The sequence below is a fragment of the Micromys minutus genome, assembly GCF_963924665.1.
Source record: "Micromys minutus genome assembly, chromosome: 23".
NCBI lineage: Eukaryota > Metazoa > Chordata > Mammalia > Rodentia > Muridae > Micromys > Micromys minutus.
In genome coordinates this window covers 32,117,175-32,141,871 of record NC_137958.1, presented here as the reverse complement: position 1 = coordinate 32,141,871, position 24,697 = coordinate 32,117,175, and the positions used below count along the sequence as shown (strand labels likewise).

The 24,697-nt window shown below is 42.5% G+C and overlaps 1 protein-coding gene across 1 annotated transcript in view; it reads left to right on the top strand.

The window, feature by feature from the left end:
* The window catches only part of SLC25A13 (solute carrier family 25 member 13), a gene marked incomplete at both ends in the record, with an annotated part of 160,395 nt that overhangs the window by 117,435 nt on the left and 18,263 nt on the right, over positions 1-24,697 (top strand). The window contains 1 exon segment of the mRNA XM_080936229.1: positions 12,635-12,775. Within this exon segment, the coding sequence (XP_080792355.1) occupies positions 12,635-12,775 (141 nt within the window).

The window sequence follows — 24,697 nt, the reverse complement described above, 5'->3', positions numbered from 1 at the left end:
ACAGAGAGAGTATCTAAATTAACAAAATCAGAAATGAAAGGGGAGGCATAACAACAGAAACTGAGGAAATTCAAGGAATCATCACATTCTACAAAATCTCATATTCAACAAAACTGGAAAATCTAGAGGAAATGGACAAATTTTTAGACAGTTACCAGATACCAGATACCAAAGTTAAAAAGTTAAATCAGGATCAGATAAACCATTTAAACAGTCCCATAACATGTGAAGAAATGGAAGCAGTCATCAAAAGCATCCCAAGCAAAAAAAAAAAAAAAAAAAAAAAACCAAAAACCGAAGACCCGATGGGTTCAGTGCAGAATTCTTTCATAGAAGACCTAATACCAATGCTCTCCAAACGAATCCACAAAATAGAAACAGAACACTACCCAACTCATTCTTCGAAGCCACAATTATGCTCATACCTAAACCACACAGAGACCCTACAGAGAAAGAGAACTTTAGACCAATTTTCCTCATAAACATTGATGCAAAAATACTCAATAAAATTCTTGCAAACAAATCTGAGAACATATCAAAGCACTCATTCACCATGATCAAGTAGGCTTCGTCCCAGGGATGCAGGGATGGTTCAATATATGGAAATCTATCAATGTAATCCACTATATAAACAAACTCAAAAAAGAAACCACATGATCATCTCAGTAGATGCTTAGAAAGCATTTCACAAAATTCAACACCCCTTCATAATAAAAGCTTGGAAATATCAGGAATCTAAGGTCCATACCTAAACCTACTAAAAGTAATGCACAGTAAACCAGTAGCCAACATCAAACTAAATGGTGAGAAACTTGAAGCAATCCCACTAAAATCAGGGACTAAATAAGGCTGCCCACTCTCCCCCTACCTGTTCATTATGGAATAATGAATTCACTATGGAAGTCCTGGCCAGAGCAATTATACAACAAATGGAAGTCAAAGGGATACAAGTTGGAAAGGAAAAAGTCAAAATATCACTATTTGCTGGTGATATGATAGTATACTTAAGTGACCCAAAAAAACTTCACCAGAGAACTCCTACAGCTGATAAACAAGTTCAGCAAAGTGGCTGGTTATAAAATTAACTCAAACAAATAAACTGCCTTTTTCTACTCTAAGGATAAACAGACTGAAAAAGAAATTAGAGAATCCACACTCTTCACAAAAGCCATAAAATACCTTGGGGTGACCCTAACTATGCAAGTGAAGGACCTGTATGACAAGAACTTCAAGACTCTGAAGAAGGAAATTGAAGATCTCAGAAGATGGACAGATCTCCCATGCCCATAGATTGGAAGGATCAACATTGTAAAAATGGCCATCTTACCAAAAGCAATCTACAGAGTCAATGCAATCTCCACCAAAATTCTAACTTAATTCTTCATAGAGTTAGAAAGAGCAATTTGCAAATTTATCTAGAATAACAAACCCAGATAGTGAAATCTATTTCCAGGTGCTATCTTTAAGGCAAACCTTTGTTACTCATCATTTTCCACCACATTTACTTGAAATTAATGTTTATTTTGAAGAACTGTAGGAAACTCAAAGAAAGATCTGAATCTATGTATGCCTCTTTGTTATGATAAAATGGCAAATGGGGAAAGTGAAATTGGGGCCCTTCTGCTATCTGATGGCTTTCCCTCCCTCCTTCCCTCAGGCTACTGTTATCCTGAGTTAGGTAGCTCTTCACTCTAAGGCTTCTTTCTCTTCTGTGCTACATCTGAGAGTATGCCTGAGAAGTGTCAATGCTTGCTTTCGAATGCTACACTCAGGCCTGGTGCTGCAGGAGCACGTCACAATGTCCACATCTAATCCTGCGCCTTTCCATCAGGGCCTTCTTGTCATCCGAGAGCCATGAGTGGGATCATGACTTCCCCTCCTGCCTGTCTTGCAAGTGTCTGTTACAAATGTTCACATTTATAGAGCTGTTACCTAGAGCTTCCCATAGTTAGGAAACAGTGTGTCATCTAACAAACAGAGGTTTCTAACCAAGACTACAATATTTTCCTTAGAGTCTTATAATGGTAACTTATATCCAGTATTGAGTAAACTCAAAATTTCAGTGTTTTCCATCGCAGGCATCCCGTCTTTTTGCTTTACTTCTTCATACGCCCAACTAAAGAAGGAAAATCCGAATGGCTTTGTGTTTCAGTGTGTCCAGCTCCATTTAGCATTCGGTAACCGGGGTTTGCCAGAGCAAAGCACCACAGGTCAGGTGGTGTGCACAGCACTTATGCGTTTTTCTCCATGGTTCAGGATTCTGGGAGGCCAAGGCTGAGATCTTGCCAGATGCATTTTCTCTGGGGTCCCCCTCAGTCTGTGTGCTGTGTGTCTCAATCTCTTCTGAGGATCCTAGCCATCGAGCAGGGGCAACCCTGTGGCCTTGTTGGGTTTGAATCACCTCTTTAGAAAAGACTTCCCTCAAAATGTAGTCTTATTCTGATGTACGTGGAGTTAGCAGTTGTGTGTTCAGATGTTGGGTTTTGTGATTCAGGCTGTAACAAGTAGAATTCTAGGCATGTCCAACGTGTGGCTGAAGAGAGTATGACTCAGTCTAGTACAAAAGGGTCACCTTACTTAAAGCATAGTGAGATTTGTGATTCTTCCTTTTTAAATACTGGATTGCATGGTTCTTTAGGGTGAGCATAATATTATATCCCAATGTCAAAAGGTAAGCAAAGGGTTTGGTTTGGTTTGGTTTGGTTTGGCTTGGCTTGGTTTGGTTTGGTTTGGTTTGGTTTGGTTTGGTTTGGTTTGGTTATCAACCTAGAAGAACTTCCTGATTGTGGGAGAGTGAGAATGCTTCTCATAAGAGACCTGACCTAGCATGGAGTGAATGACCCTGGATGAACTCTAGCAACTGGACACATTTACCAGCTTGCCTCGGGAGCTGAATATCTGTCTTCAGTGCCTGGCTGTTTCGGAGCAATATACATTAAAACCTTCTACTGTTACTTGATGAGTGTCTGTTTTCTATCTGTGATCTCTATGAAGAGGAAAAACACTTGTCCTACCTTTGAATTATTTTGATGCTTCCATTGACATCAAGTCAGGATGAGTAAAGGGAAAAATAAATTGAACCTAAGAATTCTTAAGAAGCCTGTTTTCTAACTTCCTCACATCTCAAATCCTGTCACAATTGTATATGTTCACTGTGACAAGTCAGTAGGCATTTGCTAGTATAGAGCTTATTTGTAGACACAATTTTGTTATATCTAAATAATCAAAATAAGGTATTTGGGTTTAGTGAAAAAAAGTTATCCAATAACTTTATATTAATCTATTTTTGACACATGTAACACATATTTTAGAATGTCAGTGTGCAATTAGATATTCTTAGCACATGTCATTTGTGAAAAGCACTTTAAATCTAACTACACTCAATTGAGCATAATTAAAATACCAAGATACATATTCTTCATATACATTTTGCCACTTAATTTTTTAAGTAGCTATAAGTATCTACCATGTGAATTCAAATTAAAGGAAGGTGATTAAGTTATGGATATATTTAATGCCTTTAGTTTAAAACATAGCAGAAATTATGCTGTGTTAAAATATAGTGCCTTGTTTCTGTGGGCAACAAACTGATGGCTTCAATTGTTTTAAAGAAAGGCTGTTAGTGTTTTCTCTAGATCGATGACTAGAGGTTGTTTTGTGTGGGGGGTGTTTGTTTGTTTGTTTTGTTTTTGTCTTCCTAGTTGCTTATGACAGGAACTCCCAGGTTCTAAGAATGAATGTTTGGGGACACAGTCTCAATAAGGACACTTTGCAGAAAGGCTTGTTGTATTCAGACAAATGGAAGAAAATGGATTATGGAGGAAGAGGACGAGGAGGAGTCCCTAAGGATGTAATATAGTTAGAGGACTGATACCTTCTGCAGTCATGATAATGAGCCTGTTTGAGTTATAACAAGAAGACCGATTTGTCTGTACCCGTTCTCCCTAAAGATTATGGTGAGTTTCTCGAAGTTTATTGAGCACCGTTGTTCTTCGGACATTTAGAGAGAGGGGGCAATACATCAGGACTATGTTTCCTTTCTAAATATTTCTTGGAATGCTGTTTCTACTAAAGAGATAACTATGCCCTCACCCCCAACCATAATGTTCCCAGTGCATCCAGAGACATCAACAGTAAAGCACGTCTTTTTGTAACATGAGAAATTGGGGTTGCAAACTTGTGAGGAAGCAAAGATAGCAAGCTCATAAAAACCCCTAGGCATGGACCAAAAGGAGCTGTGATAGAAGCCATATTTTAGGTTCTTTGCAGAGTAGCCATCTAGCCCATTTTACTGAGAGGGGATATTAGAAGAAAAAAACTATAATTTTACTTTGAGCCCCAAGAAATCATATCATGTGAAAAATTAGAGCATTTTGGAAATGATGATGCTTTGTGTGGGGAGAGCCATATTCATTTGAGAAGCTTGGTGTGTGGGCTCCATGCTGGCATAGTTGCAGCTGCCACATCCCATTTCCCTCACTGGTTGCTCTCGGGCCACAGGGTGTAAAGGTGCATTTGTGCTGATGATAGGAGTCAGACAAGAATTGCAATAGCCCAAGCTGTTGTATAAAGGTGTGAATGGCGATGTGTAGAGAGGTGGGGTGTCCATTGTTCTGATTGTGAACTAATGCTGTATTTATGTAAAATCTATACTAACTAGGATAACCATTTTTGCAAGCCCATTTGAATAAAATCAAAATTGCCACTAATTGCCCATTTCTGATTGAGTCTAAGGCAGGCCTCAAATATGCATATTTGAATGACTTAGAGATTATAATTTCTACTTGTCTGACTTCTGTGTGGTGTGTTGACTAATATAGAAAGAAAAAAAAATGGGATAAGTCTGTTAAGCCAATTCGGTTTATCTAAAAAACACACCTCTTCATATCTCTTTGATGTGTATGTCTTATTTATGTGCTTGACAAAAGCGTCAGAATTCATGGGAACTGTGGTCCCCAGATGATCAGATTGACCAAAGACACAAACAGGCACAAAGAAGAAAGAAAACTCAAAACCAATTTCAACAATCACATTCTCTGGTGATAAATTAGCATTAAAGGTTTGACATTAGGCCAGTCTGGGCTCAATTTTTCTCTCTGCTGTGGACAGATTTCTGTGTCTCTCCTTTCTCATCTCTGGAAAGGCAAGAGCAGCAGAGCCTTACCTGGTATAAATAAAGGAAGGGCACATAGATATCTGGGTAGAGTTTAGCACTGTGCTTGACTCTGGCCTCTTGAGAGGAGGATAAAGAGAAATGGTTTGTGATGGTGCTGTCATTCAAAGCTTATGACAGTGACTTGTTTCCATCACACCTATGACCCATTCACTGTTGGAAAGTGAGTCTACAAATGAGTTTCCTTCCAAGGTCCCAGGACGTAGGTTAGTGGAAGAGGGCCTGCCTAGCCTGCACAAGGCCCATCCTTTGCAGCAAAAATGAAAGACTACCCTTGCCTTGCTTATTAGGGAACTGCTTCATTCCAGAAAAGGACCTTCAGGACTGATGCATGTATAGTTGGTGTTGTCAAAAGCTTGCTGGAGATGATTGTAGTGGTGGTCAAAGTAGGGGGACAGCTATACTAGATAAGGATCAATAGAGGCGTCCTGGCGCTAAGAGGGCCAAAGGGATTACAGCAGCTCACACAGTCAAAAACTAAAGACATGAAGGGGACGTTAAGAGGCAGCTAGCCAGGTGTGGTCTATGCCTTTAATCCCAGCACTCACTGCTGCAGGTGATTCTCTGAGATTGAGGCCAGCCTGACCTACATATCGAGTTTAAGGTTGTATGGCTTCTACTGGGAAAGCCTTCATACCCAGCCAACCACAGTTTGACAAATGTAATCTAAATGCAACTTCTTCTGATCCTTACGTTGCTATATTGTCAGTGTCTGGCCTTCCTCCAGCATCCTGGGAAGCGGTACTTACTAGAAGCTGGAGACTATGCCAGAAAGGTCACTGAGGCAGATTCCTGTATCATGGTTAATGGACTACACCAAACCCAGTCTCCTGGTTTCCCTCTTTAAGGAAGAAAAGATCAGTGAACAGCCAATATCATGCTCACAGGTTATATGCAGGGTAAAGGGTCTCCTAGCCGAAGGCGCCTCCCTCTTTTACCGCCTGAGCCGCCTGTGCATGAATTTTCAGTGTGTTCTGTGTTGCTATTTATGGGTCTTCTCATTTATTTGGCTTCCGCTACATTTAATTTTTTTCTGATGTTCTAATTCATGGATGGGCACCAATTAATTCTCCATGTGACTTTTTCTTAAAACATCTTTGGAACACTAAGTTAAAATTTTACTTAGGAAAATTGCTTTGGATATTAAATTAACTTGAAGAAGACATTTTAATAATATTTGATTTAATTTTTTAAATGATGTTTTTAAATAACATCTACATTTGAAATTGAGTTATGAGCAAATATACATTTATAACATTGGCTCTTCCTAAAAACAATAGTTTGTTCCCTAGTCTCCTTACAACAAAACACTAAACCCATAATTTTCTTCATTTTAGTCTTGTGTATCTTACATAGTTATTCCTTGCCAGTGGTATTTATTTTCAAAAATGTTTTTCAATATACCCGTTTTTTTTCTTTCTCCTCTGAAGATATGTAATATTTCTGAATGCCAGATTCTTGCTCTTTAGAAATGCAATTGATTTATTTTTATTTTTATTTGCTATGGTTCAGTCAAATAAAGTGGACTGTCAGATATTCTTGTTGAGTATGGTAACTGGCTGGGTGAGAACCCACATGTCACTGAACACATCCATCTATGGTCATGTGTACACACAATAGACTTTGTGGAATAGCCATGCAGTGTTGCCTATGACTCTGAGTCCTCTGCTGACAGGTACCTACATTGTGTTTGGGTACTCCTCTGTCCACTGTGCCTTCCAGGCTGTTTGTGTTGAGTTTAGCAAGAGTACACACAAGTAGTTTCCTCTTTAGTCATCACCATCATCTCTCTTGCTGCTCATAACGTCTTGCAGCATGCCAGAATCTTGTTTAGCCATCAGTTCCAGGGGGCTGGGATGTGGCTGCCTTGTATGTAGCTCAGGCTGGCCAAAAACTTGCTTTCTGGGAAAGCCTTCAGATTTTTATCTCTCACTCTCCTCCAGTACGCAGAAATGACTGTGTCTTGCTTTAATAAGAAAAAAAATATTTCCAGCTCTTTTATCGCTGAACTGTACATCTTTCTCCTTGGTGACTCTAAATACCCATTGTCTTCAGTGCACTCTCCTGGTGACAGTCATTCCTCAAGTCCCTCCTCTCTGCCTCAGCAGACACCTTGCTTTCACATTCTGTCACCAGGGTTGGCTGTATCTGATGTCTGTAAATCATGTAGACCAGTTCACCAGTTCCTTTCTGGTAGCCATGTTCTGAGTTACTTCTCTGCCTCTATTCCTGGGACAGTTATGTAGAAAGTGTTTGCACTCACCGCTCTTGCATTTAATTCTTTTTCCAACCCCACACAAAGCCCTAGGCTGAGCTTCAGTGGAGTGTGCCCTGTGCTGAGTCTTAGCTCCCAACTCACACTCTTCACACTCTGGCTTGATATCTCTATTATTCTCTATCCTCTAAAATAACTGCAAAACCTCAACTTATTTCATCTCTCCTCCCATTCTGCATTTTAACCCTGTTGGTTTCTATTGGGCCTAATGCCTCTCATCTCTTCCCCTCTCCTTACAGACATAATTGTCCTAATTGTACCTTTTCTTTCTTACCCTGTCTGCTAAAACCCTAATTGTTATCCTTGGCTTGGGCCCCCCTTTTTTCCCAAATTAGCACCAAACAGAGCCCTTTGTTATCTAAGCTTCTTTCCAAGTCTTGAATGCTCCCCTGCAGTTCTGCGCTATCTATGTTTACATGACCTCTCTTCCTTCAGATTTAACTGACCCACATCCACTGTACAGATTCCTCTTCAGGATGGTGGTCAGGGTCTGGTCCTTCTTCCTACACTGTCTTTCCACAATTTGTCTCAGTGGCTTCATTTTCCGCCATTCTCTTTCATACCCATCTATTCTATCTAAATCAGTGATTCTTGGCCCATGGGTTGAGACTCTTTCAGGAGCTATTCTAATAAATCAAATACTTTTATTCTAATTTATAATAGTAGCAAAATTACAGTTATGAAGTAGCGGAGGCAAGAAGAGCACATGAGATCGAAGCCAACATAGTCTATAAAGCAAGACAGCCAAGACTACATAGCAAGACCCAATCTTGCTCCTAACTTAACACAGAAACAAACATACATACAGTGGAAATACTCATTCAAACCTAATTCTCTTTTTAGATGCTCCATCTCCAAATACATGCCCTTGCTGAAGCGTAGGTACTTAGGTATCTCAGCTTAGTCATAGACATCTATGACTTTTGATAACTATTTTAACATGTACAATTACCTTTTTGTGTTTCCCGTGATGTAAAGATACAGAGTACAAGCAAAGCAGGGTCCCAGATCATCCATGTGAAACATTAATTGGATGTCCATTATGATTTCTGAACTTATTTTAAGTTCTCCCAGAACATGAATGCTTTCTTGCTTCTGCAAAATTCCCAGGGTGAACTTTTGCCGTTTTGGGGGTGGAGCAAGGAAGTGAGTGACTTCAGCAGTTTTAACAGAGCCCAAGTTAATCTCAGACTTTCTATACAGCAAAGGAACTCTGGTCTTCTTCCCTGCCTCCATCTCCCACATGCTGAGATTGAACTTTGAACATGCTTATTTATAAAACATTTAGAGAATAAGTGTGTGGATAAATATTCAGGAGCAGAAACAAGTGTATCAGTCAGTTTTCTGATGCTGTGATAAAACACCATCACCAAAAGCCCTCCTGAGCGAGTTTATGTGGGCTTATATTTCCAGAGGGATACATGTCTTTCCATCAGAGCAGGGAACTATCCAGCTGGCTCTAGATAGACAGCAGGAATAGGAAGCTGAGAAATGTGACAAATCAGCAGTGGGATAACTCTCCAAGTCCCACCCCCAGTGATGCACTTCCTCCCTCAAGTCTACAACTCCCCCACAATCTCTCCAGATAGTGCCACCAACTGGGGACTTAAGTTTCAGATGCCAGAGTCTTAAGTGGCACATTTCCCATTCAAACCACCACAGCAAATCTGTGGGGTTTCCCCCCTCAGTTGCCTTCAGCAACTAACAGAAGCTAAAGCAAGAAAACCAGAAAGAAGTCCCTGCCTTCACTGAGGGAACAGTACACCACTGTGAGTTCAGTATGGCAAATGTTCTTTGAAACCCACTGGAGACTCCAGAAAGTCAGAAGAAAAGGATTTCTGACAAACACCACATGCGCACCAAGCCAGTGTCCTTTGCACATCCAGAGCTCTGAAGTGATGAGGGGCACAAAGCCTTTGTGTACAATAGGCGTGCCTGTTCATTGTTGGCCCGTTTGCGGTCTGTTTGATCTCTACAGAGGAGGAACGTGGCTAAGGTACTATGAATGGACAATAAAAGGGGAGTTGGAAGAGCAACAGACAGCGAGTGTGCTGTGCAGCGATCAAGCCCTGGAGATGCCCAGACACTGTGTACCAAATGATAAGCATCTTTGCTCGGTGCCTTCAAGTCTCGTTTCCTTCCAGCCAGACTCCAAAAGACCTGTTTCATCTTTGACACCTTACCAGTGTGCCACGTTGGGTCTGTGGGTTCCTTCTTAGTCTGCTGGAGGCTAGGTAGACTTCCTTCCATTCTTTCTAATGCATCTAGTCCCCGCAGTCCTGTGAAGTGTGTATTTTTCTTTTGTGCATCTCAAGGATCCTAAACGCAATCTAGCTTTGCTATTCCCAAGAGTAGGCATCCGTCTGTTGTCTTGGAGTTGGAGTTGGAGAGTTAAGTTCCTACCTTGTTGGATACATTGTTAACTTTTACAGGTGTTTGTAAAGAAATAAAATAATGAGACAATTCGGTGTCTAAAAATTATACCTTTGATAATGGCAACGCTTGGTTGTGAGATCAAAAGGAAAACATAAAAGCTATTCTCTGAAATAATATGGGGGATTGGAATTAGAAATCATAGCTTTTTACAGAAGATGAGAAAAACCTCAGAATTGACAGGCATCCTGGAGATTGCATACTAAAGAGATTGTTCAGTCCTCCGTGTGCATAATCAGATAGGAACATTCTTGAAAAGCACAGACACAGAAAGTCTCAATTAGGTATCTGGTGTGGAGTCCAGAAATCACCGTTCCTTACAAGCTCAGCAAGTGGCTGTGACCTGGCGGGGACACAGGACTGGCCTATGAGAAAAGGAATGGACCCCTACAGCTCTGCCTTAACCAGGCTGGAGGTGAATGGTCAGCATTTCTTTGCTTTTTGTGATGAGTGAGGCTCTGACAGATGAGTGAGCTGAGGGTCCGTCTTCACACTGGTGTGTGCTGGAATTACTCCTGTTTGGGGCTTTGAGAAATCAGCCATGAGAGTTGCAGGCCGCAGTGCCTCTTTAGAGCCTAGCCTCCTACCCCTAACCTTGTGTGCTCAGAAAGTTCTCTCTCCTCTAAAACCAACAGAAGTTAGAAAGAGAAACCAGCCCTTAGGCTAATTCTGTCCTACTGAACCGTCCTCAACAATTTTTTTTTTTTTGTCCCATGGAAGAGTTTTTATTGCTCGAACTAGAACCTCTCCTCCTTCTTATTTTTGTATTTGATAACGATCTCCACAGAGTTCTCTGGTCCAGAAGCATTAAAAGAACCTTCCCTGTGTGCTATGGTAACTAAGTTCCATTTGTTGTTCATTAGCTGACCGCCTGCTGTGGAAGAATGGCCTGTAAACCCACAGCATGCTCTAGGGTGGTGGAAACAGACCGCCCACCCCCAGGTTCCTGCAGGAGGCAGCAGCCAGGATATTCTTGTATGGACCAGGAGAGCACAGCAGCCCCAAGACATGCTATCTCTCTCCAGCTCTATGTTTTACTTTATGGGGAACTTCCCAGGACCCCCAAGTTGTTTGGATGGCCCCCTAGAGAAAGGGATGGGCAAAAGCATTGTGGGAGTGGACAGCAAGAGGTAGCCTGTATCCAAGAAATGCATTAACACTGCTGCAGAGACAGGCAAAGTTGTTTGTTTTTAAACGACTGTGCCCCATGAAAATACTGCATTGCTGAAAAGAGGAAAACAATAAATAAACATTTCTTCCACTTTTTGTTAGCTTCATTGTCCTAGTAACACAGCATCTATACAGAAATGTAATAAGTAATAAAAAAATTAAACTCTGTCATTTTATCACGTCTGAAGTATCCCTTCAGTGTGGGTGTTTTCTGTGTGCTGTGGTACTTTCCACTTAACATGTACAGTGGATATTTAACACAGTACTCGGTACTTAGTACTCAGTGCATGGGTGTACTCAAATTCATTTGATCTCAGCACTGGATATTTATGTTGGTTCTTAGTCTTACCTCACACTATTATGAACAATACTTCTGAGACCTCTCTCAGAGTTTAATGTATTCCATTTAATTCAGACAGACCATCTGAAAGATGTGTGCGTTGAGCCCCGCAAGTAGAGAATATTCCAGAAGGCACTTCTCTTTGATATTGACCCTAATTTACCTGTTCCCATGATAGCCTCATAAGCTGTGTGAGCCTCATATCTGTGTTCTGGAGTAAGTGACATCATTTCATTATACACATCCAAATTGTGCCTCAACATGACTAATCTTAGCTGGATTGTATAAAAATTGGCATATTTCTAATTAAGAAATAACAAGTCGAAGAGTGTTAAGGGGGGAAAGAAAGCATACAGGCTTACGATTAATATGGACTTAGCGTCAAAATGAGGTTTCCTGTATTGCACACTTTAAACACTTTCCTGGCAGTTTCTGGGGTGTGGTGTCCAGCCATCTTTGGAGCAAATGAACACCCAAAGTTTAGGCTGTAATCACTTCCGTTCATAGCGTTATCTTTTACTTTACATAAAAAGAATGATTCTACCCACAGGCAAAGTATAAGCAAACGTCTAAGAGCAATTCCATAAAATGAAATTTGAATCCTGCCGGGTCTTCAGATTTTCTTCCTCCGAGTTTCCAAGCCTTGGCAGTTTTTCCATCCCTGCCAGAGTCAGGAAACCTGTGATGCACGTTGTCCTTGCTCCGTCCTCTTTTGAGATGCAGATTGGTCCTTTTGGATCTTAATTAATTTTTATCTTTATTATTTTGAGTTTAGTAATGCCTCTGTAACTTTGGATGGGTGTTGTGGTTACAATTTACCCATGGCTCCTGAAATCCCATTTTTCTGGTACCGGGTATCAAACCCGGAGTCTTGTGCAGGCGAAGAAAGACTTTGTGCTTTCTGCTCAAGTTCCCTCTGACGTCAGGGTAAGTGGAGCCAACAGCTCTGTGTGTGTGTGTGTGTGTGTGTGTATGTGTGTAAGAGGTCACAGAACAACTTGGCAGGGGTCAACTCACTTTTTGCCCTATGAGGCCCAGGAATTGAACTCAGGTCTTCAGGCTTGGCGGCAAGCACCTTTTTCCATTTAACCATCTTACTGACCCACCATCTGTTTTGATAGGACCGAATGATCCAAGAGGAGGATGGAATAATCCAAACTTTGTTCAAAGAAAGTATCCTTCTTACCTCAATCCCCTAACACGTTTCAGCTTTGATCCTAAAATTTCCCTTTTCTCTTTTTAGGCTGGAGGCTCCCAAGTGATTTTTACAAATCCTTTAGAAATTGTCAAGATCCGCTTGCAAGTGGCCGGAGAGATCACCACTGGGCCCCGCGTCAGCGCTCTGTCTGTGGTTCGAGACCTGGGGTTCTTTGGTGTCTACAAGGTAACTTTTCTCTTACTGGTTTGCTTAATTACTGTTACTGTAAGCACATAAAAATAAGTTCTGCTAGAACCCATAGGGCACTGTCCTGCCAGTTAGGAGGCAGCCCTTTCTATCATCTGCCAGCAAACTGCCCATAGATACAAAGTCTCAGAAGGTCTGTGATGGGAGTGGGTGGTGACAGATAAAGTCTGTCTGAACAAGTCTCTTCAGTGGCACTGACCTCAGCCACTGCCTGCAGCTTTTTTTTTTTTTTTTTTTTTTTGACTTATATTGCTAAACGAACTTGATTCTCTTTGTTATGGGGTTTTGGGTACACACACACACATATTTGGGTGTGTGAACACATGCATGTGATCACCAGAGGTCCACGTTGCGTGTCTTCTACTACTTTATGACGTGTTTCTCACTGAGCCTGGAACTCACTGATTGGCTAGACTGGCTTGCAATGTGTCCCAACGACTCCTGTTTCTACCTCGCCAACACTGGGCTTATAGCCATGTGACCACAGCTAGCTTTTTATATGTGCCCTGGAGATTCATACTGAGCTCTTTAACCTTGCATGACAAGCAAAATGGAAGCCATCTTCCCAGCCCCAAAACCAAATTCTTAGATCAAAAATTTGCTTCCTGATATTCTGGCACCAGGTAATTTTCCTGTATTGGTACTTATTAATTATTATTAATCTTGCTCATTTTTTTTTGTTTATAAAATGGTTTTCCAGTATGACAATGTCAACTTTAGTGAAAAGTTTTGCCTACTTTTCTACCACAGAGTTACATTGGAATAACCCTTAATACCAGTGCCCAGGAGGCAGGGACTGTATTTTCAAGGCCAGCCTGGTTTACATATCGAGTTCAAAGCCAGCCAGAGGTGCACTGTCTCAAAAATGTGAAATAAAGTAAAAATAAAATTATCTGCATCTATGCCCAGCCCTAAATTTTACCGAACAAAAGGTACCCACTCTTTTTCAATAAGATTTTAGCGGAATCTGTTGCCATCTCAATAGGATGAAAATTCAAACTCTGCCTAAAGCAGCTTGATTTATAGAGGCAGAAAAAATGATAATTAAAAGAGTGATGCACAGATCGAGAAGATGTCGTATTCAAAATATTTGTGTGAATTTTAAAGCAGGGCTGCACCATTCCTTACTGCTTTCGGACACTACTTAGGTTGATTTCTAGACTGCACTGCCTTCATTTTCACCCTAAGCCATGCATGTGAAGAGCTTTTGATGTCCGAGGCCCTAGGAATTTACCCCATAGACACCTAACATTGGGACACTGAAGTCCTCCCTCTCCCTGTCATCCCTTTGGGTATAAGGGACCCTGCATAGGTAACAACTAACTGAGCAGTTAGGACCTTCCTCGTGGTGTTTATGTTTCTGTCCCCCACCCCCACCCCCACTCCCCCACCCCCATGCCTGATGTGTTTTCTTCTTTTTTCTTTTCTTTTCTTTTCTTTCTTTCTTTTTGTTGTTGTTTCTGGGTTCTGCTGGTGACCTCAGTGAATGGTCAGAATTGCTTTCAGTGGAGCTTCTTTTAGACAACCCCGCCCACCGCAGGCGGTTCTCTGCATTCTTCCAGACCCTGAGCTTGTTAGAGTGCCCCCTGATCTGCGACTCTAGGATCAGATAGAATGTGCCTCTCTCTACTGGTCTTCGTCTAAGAAGGGAGCTAGGTGTGCGAGATAGTTTGGAATAAATACATGGCTGTGGAGGGGTTTTATTTTTAATTTTACATAGTTGTGTGTTTGTGTGTGTGTGTGTGTGTGTGTGTGTGTGTGTGTGTGTGTACACGTGTGTACATGGGCATGCAATATCAAGGTCAGGACAAATCTGAAGAGTCATTCACACCCAGGTTCCCAGGCTTGTAGCGGTGGCTTGACCCACAAAGTCATCCCCAAGACCCTTGATATGTTGGCTCTTTTGCTTTTAAATAGCACCAAAGATGCCCGTCCTATCTGTCACTGAGCAGCAGACACAGTGTCAATGGCTGTTTTGTTTACCAGCTATAAGAAGTGAACAGTTTTGTCGAGAGCCAACACCCTCGGTTCTAACACTGGGCCCTTGCCGTCTGTGACATAATGTAGTAGCTCGTCACTTTGACAGGATGCCAGGCAGCCTTTCAACAGGCTGCCTAGTAAAAAGCCCTCGGTATGATGGCAAAGACTGTTATCGAAATGTCTCCGTAGATGAAATAGTAGGAACTTGTTTTGCTGATGCAAGGAGCAGACTGCACGACTCTTACAGATGACACCGGGCTGGGGACTTGGTGCTTTCCGTCTTCTTATTATCTCTCAATCATAATCCCCTTTAGCCCTCCTTGGGAGTCACCGGCACCCTGATTTTGGAGTTGGGTGAACAGCGGCTGCCAGCCGTGGCATTTGAGCTGAGACCGAGGCTCAGCCTTTGCTTGTCTGCACTCTTGTGCTAACGTTGCTTTTCGGAACTGAGCAAGATGGCTCACGTTTGAGCAAGAGCACGCTCCCACACATTAGTTAATTACTAGTCTAGTGGTTTAATCTAGTTCAGAGGCATTCCACGAGGCTTGGCGCTGCCTCGCAAAATGCTGTTTTGGTGAATTGGTAATTACCACATGAAGTTACCATTGATTTTGAGCTGAGAAGTTGGTCTCACCATGTGAATGTGTCCTGGCCATTTATTTGCACCTTTCTTCGGGCAGCCCCACCAGCCAGATTCCCAGAGACTGGGGTCTGCCCAGGAGTTGGCACCTCTGTGGTGTGGCCTACTTGTGGCGTCACTGCAGACAAGCAGCTGTGATTTTGTTATTCCCCTTTTGTTTGGTGTACCTGGACTTAAGCCTCTGTACCTCACTGTTCTTTGGTCGGACATCCCCAATAAGAACTGCTAGCATCCCACTAAAAACTGTAGTTTTCTTGTGGTCCCAGGGTTTTTTTTCCCCCTTGAGGTAGAGCTTTCTACTCCTGAAGTGTTTCTAGATGGTGTTAGAAAAAAAATGCAAATGGCCTGAGCAACCTGATCCTTTAAGGCTGTTAGTCTTTCCTTCTGGTAAGTTTAAGAGGAGGACCCCAATCCTATCTTTTATTGAGGCAAATGCTCTTCCTCCTCCTTCCCGAGGGGTCCCCTTTGTTTGCCGCAGTTAACATTACAATGCTGGAGGCTGGAGAGGTGAGTGATTGATTCTGTCTGTGTGTTTTGGACTGCTGAGCTTAACCTTAACTGAATTGATTTGACCAAGCTTTCTGGTTTTTCTCAGGAATTGACTTGCAAAGTACCTTAGCATTCTGTGGCCTCCCGGTAAAAGGCAGTTAGAACGCTTGCCTTAAAAATACATTTGCAACTGAAAAAAAATCAAAATGAGTACAGTAAACACCTTACACTTCTGAACTTAGGGAACTATGTAAACAAAAACTGCTAGCTTTTGAGACTTAGTTAAAGCAGACAGGAAAGGGCTGGCTGGAATAAAGGGAGAACAAGTAATTGCCTTTGAAAGACTAATACGGGGGAAAAAAAGATAAAAGTAAAACAAACGCTCATGCGCTACTTTTTCCTCCGATCGGGATGCAGGGCCTGTGCTTGCTGTTCCATGGAGAGCCCTCACCTATGTTGTGCGCGTATGTCAAGAGTTACACACACACACATACACACACACACACGTGCGCACGCACAGAGAATGAGGAGCAGGAACAGAGTCCTGGCCTTGTACGTGGACGTGATGATAATTCTCTCACCCGGTTTTATGGCCTAAGTTCCTGTAGCATAAAGTAAGTCATCTGCCACGAAAAGAGAGTGTGAAACGAAAACCTGCCGATTTATATAAATCTTATTCTTTAGCACCCAATGGAAGCCTGACGAATGGAGGTCAGAAGCAGTTTCCGATAGTTTGCCCCTGAAGACAAAAACATGGCCACCGAGGAATAAGGATGAGTGAGTGCCACCCTGCTCTTATAGAAGGGTTTTATTGTAATCCTAGGTGTTAGCTGCTAGGTAGAGGCCGCCTAGGAATATGGGCTCCTCTTCCTGTGTCCTAACCAAAGCATTCGCTTTATTACACTGTGTTGGGCGCTGTTCAGATAGGTTTGTTTTAAATCTGTGTACATCTTAGCGCTTACACGCTTCACCATTTTGTGTCAATTGATTTGCTGGAGCTGTTATCAGTGTGCTCTGAAAGCAAATGTAGCATCAGTGTGTTTGCTTCAAAAGCTCAAATCATTCAGGATCTAAGAGTAAAACTGTAATTCTCTGTAACCCAAACTACTAGAGTATCTGTGCATTATAAATTCAGTATTCTGAAGCATAGTACATCTGAAGTCTCTTCTGTCACATTCATAGTGGCATGGATTTTCCTGTCAGTGTGTGTGTGTGTGTGTGTGTGTGTGTGTAAAAACAAATTCAAGAGATCAGTGACAGAGAAACAGCATTTGATACACTATGCTGCAGAACAGCACACAGCACACTGATTTGACTGATGCGGTATTTTTAAAGTCTTCCGATCTTGAGACATCCCTGTCCCCTTCTCCTACAGGCTGGGACTAACGAGTAAGCTGGGTCTGGAAATCGCCCCTTTTTCTAATCACAGGCTCTGTAGAGTAGCACATCACCTGTGACCTTCTGACTCTGAGTCCTCAGAGCAGCTGATGCCAGCCGCCAGCCAGGGCAGAGAGCGGCCTGTCACCTCCCACTTACCTATACCTGATGAACCCTGAGCATGCCTCATACTGACAATGAACTGTAACATATTATGCATTATGGAGATACTAGGCGTTAGGCCATGGATTCCTGTGTGTGCTCTGCATACTATTGGGAGTGTATGTAACACAGATTCTTAGGAAGGAAGTTGTAGGTCACGGTGTGTGTACATCTCAGTAGTAGTGAATTTAATCTACTGCACCTATTTATCGTCTTCATTCGATTAATATTACAAACACCTATAAGAATAATTATCCCCTTGTCTGCTTATGACATGTCTCATTTTATGTATCTCTGTCCCTTATGAAGAAAGCAACTGTGCAGGCATTTGTTTGTTTGTTTGAGAACACCTCAGTTGAGAAGGGAGCACGTTGTCGTCACTTTTCGTCCACCCTAGTGGCTGTTCCCAGGCTCCCGCCTCTGCTTCCATCTTTTAACTGGACCTCTGTAGGAGCCTCCTGAGGGATTGCTGTGACTCTTGGCTTTTCCAGATCCCAGCAGCTGGAGTAATATAAATAAAGTTAATCCATTCTCTGAGCACACATGTGTTATTGTTTATAGAAGCTTTATTTATAATTGCCCGAACCTAGAAGCAATGGAGATGTCCCTTGGTAAACGAGTGGATGAACGTGCTGTGGTATATTGACCAATGGAAAAAATGCTAAAAGCTGGAGGCTGGAGAGATGTCTCAGCAGTTAATAGCGTTGGCTGCTCTTCCAGAATACCCAGTTTCAATTCCCAGCACCCAGATACCACAACTATCTATATCTCCAGTTCCAGGGGATACGACATCCTTTTCTGGCCTCTGCTGGTCCCAGGCACATGCGTGACAGGCAGAGCATTAATAGACATAAAATAAAATGAAAATTGAATGTGAAAGAAAGTGAGCTATACAGCCATGACAAAGGAAAGATAAATTTGTGCCATTATGTGAGCAACACACCTCTGAACAGGCCACGGGACGGACATCTGGGAAAAGAAAGTGTGGAAGCAGATTGGTTAATGCCTTTACACTGGGAGCTCACGCTGGTCCTCGAACTGTTGTGGCCACATTTAGAAGACAGCGTGAAAGGCTGGGTCATTGCACACACACACCTAGGAAGAGTCAAGTCAGCCTTCACGAAAAGTAACATATCAGACAGTGCTGAAGGCTTGTTCCTTCACTTCTTAGCTCAGCCGGTGCATCCTCGGAAAGGTGACCACTGCATTGTGGTCACATCTCCATTGCAGTTTGCTAAGAACACGTGTGACTATCGGACACTTTCCCTGTGTCTGTGCCTCCTTTTTCTTCAGTGTCTGTGATAAGAGACTTATCTTGGTCACTGCTGCTTTGTAGCCTTTCCTGGCTCCTAAGTAGACACCAGGTAAATGATTGTTGGGCAGATACGTGGTAACCGGAAACCAGATCTTTTCCCTTATTACAAACGAGGGTGACAGAGAACAGAAAGCAAGCAGACCGCTGTATGAGGACCGAAGAAAGAGAATACTGGGTCGGAACATAAAGCGGTGAGAACCCTTTCTCCCGTGTGTGCCCTCTCGGTGCTGGGAAGGATCCAGCAAGCAGCGGTTAGAGAAACATGTTACTATCTCATGGTGGTAATCATGGCAGCTCCCAGGATTTCTGGGTTTCAGTCTGTGTGCAGTTAAGAACAGCTGTCAGGGGAGGGCAGAGCTGAGAGGGACGTAGATCCCACTCACAGAAAAAAGTTCAGGGGGCTTTCTGAAGGAGATGCTGTGGAAAGGTATCACACTGTTAGCCGGGTGGAAGGCCTGTTCTAATTGCCCAGTAAGGTCTGAGGACAGGAACTATGGTTTCGTCCTGTAGACTACCATGGTAGAGAGTAAGACTTAAGGCAGGGAGGAGAGAAGGAGGAGGACGTGGCATGGTGACACTGACCCAACTGGAGCAGTGGCCGTTGGGATGGAAATTAAAGATACATTTGAAGGAAACTTCAGTCTGAGCACAAAAGGAACAATGTAAATGTGGTGGTGATGGGATTTTTTATAATTTCAGAATCGGAGAAGATTCAAGAAACTTTTAAAAGCTCCTTTATCTGCTCTTCTTCCTGTTATTGAAGAACAGATGTCCAGAAATGTAAGGAAGGGTGCTAGGGTGGAGCAGGCAAGCGGAGCAAAGACAGGCTTTCCTGATCTGTCTCCAGTTTTCTTCCTCTAGAAAGCAGAGGGATGGACACAGAAGATGCTGTTGCGTGAGCATCTGTGGGCGGGGAGCCATGGGACTGTTGATATCTCTGTCTGCAGGAAGCTGGCCGTGGCACCAAGAGACCACTGAGGGAACAGATGGAGGTCAAAGATGGAGTCTGGAAAGAACAGCATCTTAGCATCTGGGGAGGAATGAGAGAGGAGGAAGGGGGAATGTCCACTGGACCAACAAAGGGAGCAAAGGGCCAGCTAAGGTCTTTGAAGCTAAAGATGAGCGGCAGTGGCTATCATTAAGAAACCAGTGGAAATAGCATCATGGAAACAGAAACCCCCATGAGGAAATAGAAGCATATAAACTACTCGACCTAGGAGTTTTCAGCAACTGTGAAAGAAAACAGCAACTAGAAAAGTAGTGTGAAGGGATAACGTTTTCTAGCCTAGGAGGGAGTGCTGAGTGATTACTATTACTATTTGTCTTTATTGTTTGCCTTTTGTCTTTGCCATGCTTGGGAATTAACCTTGGGGCCTAGTGCATGCTACGTATGTGCTGTAGCAATCAATCACACACACACACCCGCCCTCAGACTGTCTCTTTTTCTTGTTGTTGTTATTATATTGGGAGAAATTTCTATCTGTAGACCAAAGAAAAGGAGCGAAAGAAGGCAGTATTTAACACAGCTGAAGGCTGTCAAGGTCACCTATGGCTAGTGTGTTGAAGATTCAGAATGTGTGTAGTTGCAAGTTCGTTCAAGCTACTGTTGATGGAGAGCTTCCTCTTCTGGGTTCATGCTTCTAGCTGTGTCTTCTTTCTAAGTTAATCCTCGCCACAGCTCACCAGGCAGACACCCCTTCTCTTTTTAAGCTCCAAATTACAGCTGAGAAAAGGAAGACTTGATGGATTTAGGTAATTTTTCCCAAGACCATCTAAGTGGTGAATCTGGACATCAAACTCAACCTCATCCCTCTTCGAAATTTGATGTGTCTTACAACGTTTGTGGAAACAGGTAGGGAAGCACAGTTCCTTAAATTTCCATGGAAATAATAGTCATCCTATGTGCATATAAGGCACATTGGATAGAGCTTAGCACATAGTACAGATAATGCATTACTTACTAATCATACTTTTTAGCTAGAGGGCATCAGCTTGAAGATTATAAAAGAATTCCTACAATGATCTTTCAGTTTTGTCTCAGCCCTGGCTAATCTCTGAGGTTCTGTATTAAACTCTTCTATTGCCCCCCTCAACCACTACTAGGACTGGGCCTTTAGTTTCTTATTGGTTAGTTTTTGAGGGATTGGGGGGCGGGGAGTCTCCTCTTGCCTAGCTTCAAACACTTTATGTAGCCAAGGAGGATGGCCTTGAACTCCGAACCCTGCAGCTCTCACGTCAGCACCAGGATTACAGGTAGGCTTCACACCCAGCCTGCTTGGAACACTGGAAGAGCAAATGAAGTGAAGATAGTGTTTGGAAGTATGATTTTTACAGGACAGTGCCTAGTGGAATCTGAGTGTTTAAATATGCTGTGGGAGAGGGGTGGTGCTTTAAAAAAACACAAATGATTGTTTGGCCATTGTCTTAATTACTGTCCAGTTGATGAGAAGAGACACCCTGACCAAGTTTGGGACTTGCTTACAATGTTAGAGGGTTAGACCACGATCATCATGGCAGATAGCACTAGATCAGTAGGGGAGAGCCTTACATCCTGATATGCAGACAGCTGGAGAGAGAGGGGTGCGGAGGGAGAGGGAGACAGAGAGAGAGACAGAGAGATAGAGATGGGGAGGCAGAGAGACATGTATGTGAGTTTGCTGTCCCTGACACACCAGAAGAAGGCACTGAATTCCATTACAGATGGAATGAGCCACCATGTGGTTGCTGGAAATTGAACTCTGGACCTCTTGGAGAGAAGCCAGTGCTTTTTAACTGCTGAGCCGTCTCTCCAGCTCCTGGCCTTTTGAAACCTCAAGCTTAACTCCAGGGACCCACCTCCGACAAGGTCACACTTCCTAATCCTTCTCAAACAGTCCCACCAAGTAGGGGCCAAGCATTCAGGCACGTGAGTCTGTGGGAGCCATTCTTATTAGGTCACCGAGTGTCACATGCAAGCACTTAACTGAAGTTACAAAGGTGTATATGAGGGCAGTGGCCTTCAAGGGGATCAGTGTAGAGGCCCTGGAGGAATGAAAACATGGCACTGTGGTCCCATCAACTTCTTTTAAGTATTTTAATAGTCAACCCAGAAAATTTAGATGTAAAAAGGGCTTATGATGGTACGATGGTACCTCATTCACACCTAAGCTTCTGTGACTCTGTCTTTCCAGAGGCAAGCGTTTTTTACCGAGTCTATTGTTTTGTTTGGTAGTTTTCAATTTTTGGTCTGTTATCTTTACAAAGAACCTACAGTATCTGAACTGTGAGTTTTCTAGCACTATAATATATGTGCTAGAAAGTATGTAGACTGACGTTAATCCCCTATTCATAGACTACTCCCAATATATTTTTCCAGAAGTGACAAGTAAGTTTCTCTTCCTTCCCAGCCAGCCTTTTCATTCTCTGGTTTCTAACTGGCTGAGGTTGATACTAAGGGAAAGCCTGCTAAAGAAATGTCAATTAAGTACTCCATTAAAAAGATAGATCTGTGGCAGCCAGAGACATGTGTGGGGAATGATCAGTTAAAGGAACTTGTATAAACGTCTTCAGTAGAATTGGGTTCTTCACTAAAAGCAGTTTGACTCTCAAGCTTAAAAATGTACTCTTTAGTGATTTGGTTGCAAAGCCAGAGTTGTTTCCGAGCTGATGGACAGATCCTAACAGAATATGCATTAGCCATTTTCATTTTCTCGTCTGATAGAGCGAGATGCTGAGCACTGATCATGGTAATGGGTGTCACCTTTTTGGAGGACCATACTGGACATTATACTAGGCACTTTATGCTAATACTAAATTTACATGGACCGTCTCTGTAATGTTTATAAATAATGAACTTGACACGAAATCCTCCAACTTGCAAGACCCTTGCTCTGGCTCCTACATGGAGCAACCCCATGATCTAGAATTCAATCCATATTTGAATATCTGTTTCCTTGGAAGCCATCCACTTCTTGCCAATCTGAAGTGAAATCTTTCCTTCCCATCCACTTGGCAATGAGTGAGCATTCGGCGGACTCTGTGTTCCATGTTAACGCTTGCTGAGGTTAGGGTTTTTATTGCTTCAGTGAAACACCATTACCAAAAAGCTGTACTTTTTCCTATGGCTTGCTCAGCCTGCCTTCTTATAGAACCCAGGACCACCCGCCTAGGGATAGCACCACCGACAATGGGCTGGGCCCTCCCACCTTGATCACTAATTGAGAAAATGCCTTACAGCTGGATCTCATGGGCCGTGTCCTCAACTGAGGTTCCTTCCTCTGGTGATTCTAGCGTGTGTCAAACTGGCACACAAAACCAGCCAGTACAAAGCTGAAAGAGAATTCTGGCATGGCTGTGGTGGTCCATAACTGCTAATGTTATTGATGAATAACCTTCACTGAGTATAATGAAGGAGTTAGAAGAAATGAGAAACTAATCATGGGGGCACTGCATGTGAGACCTTTGGTGTTTTAAAGAAAGCTTGGAAAGACATGGTTTAAAGATGGGGTGAAGGACTCTTCCAGTAAGGGTTCTCTCTATGAGGTTTCCAGCCATTGCCAAGGCATCCACATGTAAACAACTAAAAATGTTGAGGAACATATTTTGTAAAAGCCTTTTCATGAATTAGTAAGGAAGGAAATAACAAAGGTTGGTGAGTTCAGCAGGCATCCACAGCTGAAAGGCATTTGCCAAACAGGTATCTTAGTGATGCCTGAAGTACTGGGAACGAAAGAACACGGCTGGGATTAGGGGAGGTGGTCATAAAATTTCAGAGGATATTTGTTCATAGAGGTCACCCATCTGTTCAAACCCAGGCCTGCTGACACATTTCGGCCAGAGCACCACTTCTCTGACCTTGTTCCTGGTGCTAAACAATCTTCCCCCACAAAACTGCAACCCCCAAAAGCTATACCTGTGGCTGATGGCCAAATAACCACCTTCCCACAGCTCGTTGCAAAGAACATGGCCTTGCTTCTAGGGAGAAGAGAAGGTCTGACCTGAGTTTATGGGCTGACTTTGTATTTCTCTGTAGGGGGTCATGAGTGAGGGAATGCCAGACTGCTAGTATCCCCTTGGGACTGACACAGTGTAGCACTAGTCTTCTGGGAAGGAGCCCACTTTCAGTCCTAACCGCAAAAGATTTTTTAGATACTGTTCTACAAAGAGTAAAGATCTCAAGTCACACAAAGAAGTAGGAGGCAGGAGGAATAGGAAGAACTCTAAACATATAAAAACATGAAGGTCTTAAAACTGTCGGAAATATAAACTGAAGATTTATTTTTAAAAATCCTAATAAGTAAAATTATGATGATTAGAACTGTGCATTCATTGGGTGGCCCTGACAAATTTGAACACAGCTGAATAAAGAATTTGAGAACTGGAAGGTAGGACCTATCTAGAAAGCATTTCCGAGAGAACTTGAGACTGAATTTTGCGATGGCTTACTAAGTATGAAAGAAAGTTGGAAGGAAAGGCAAACAGAATGGCTGAAGATTTCCCAGGACTAATAAAGTTGAACACATTGCAGGAGAAGAATGAGTCAAAGTCTCCAAACTTGATGCAGCTCCTTCAAAGTGCTGAGTCACACAGCTGCAGAGAGGCTCCTGTGGGACAGAGAGGATGACAGATCCCAATTCAAAGGACAGCCTTTTTTACCATGCTGTCCTCACGTATGGATGGGAGGAGTATTTTTTTCATACTAGAATTCTTTCATACTAGAATTTCATACTTTGTAAAAGTATATTTCAGAAAAAAGAATAACAAAAATCTTTAAATAAAATAAATTGACAAGACTCAAGAAACATGTCAAGTTAGTCATTAAGAAAGAAATATTACAATGGAGAAGTTAGAGAAAGGACTGAAGGAGCCGAAGAGATTTGCAACCTCATGGGAAGAACATTATCAACCAATCAAAACCCCCAGAGCTCCCAGGGACTAAACAACCAACCAAAGAGTACAC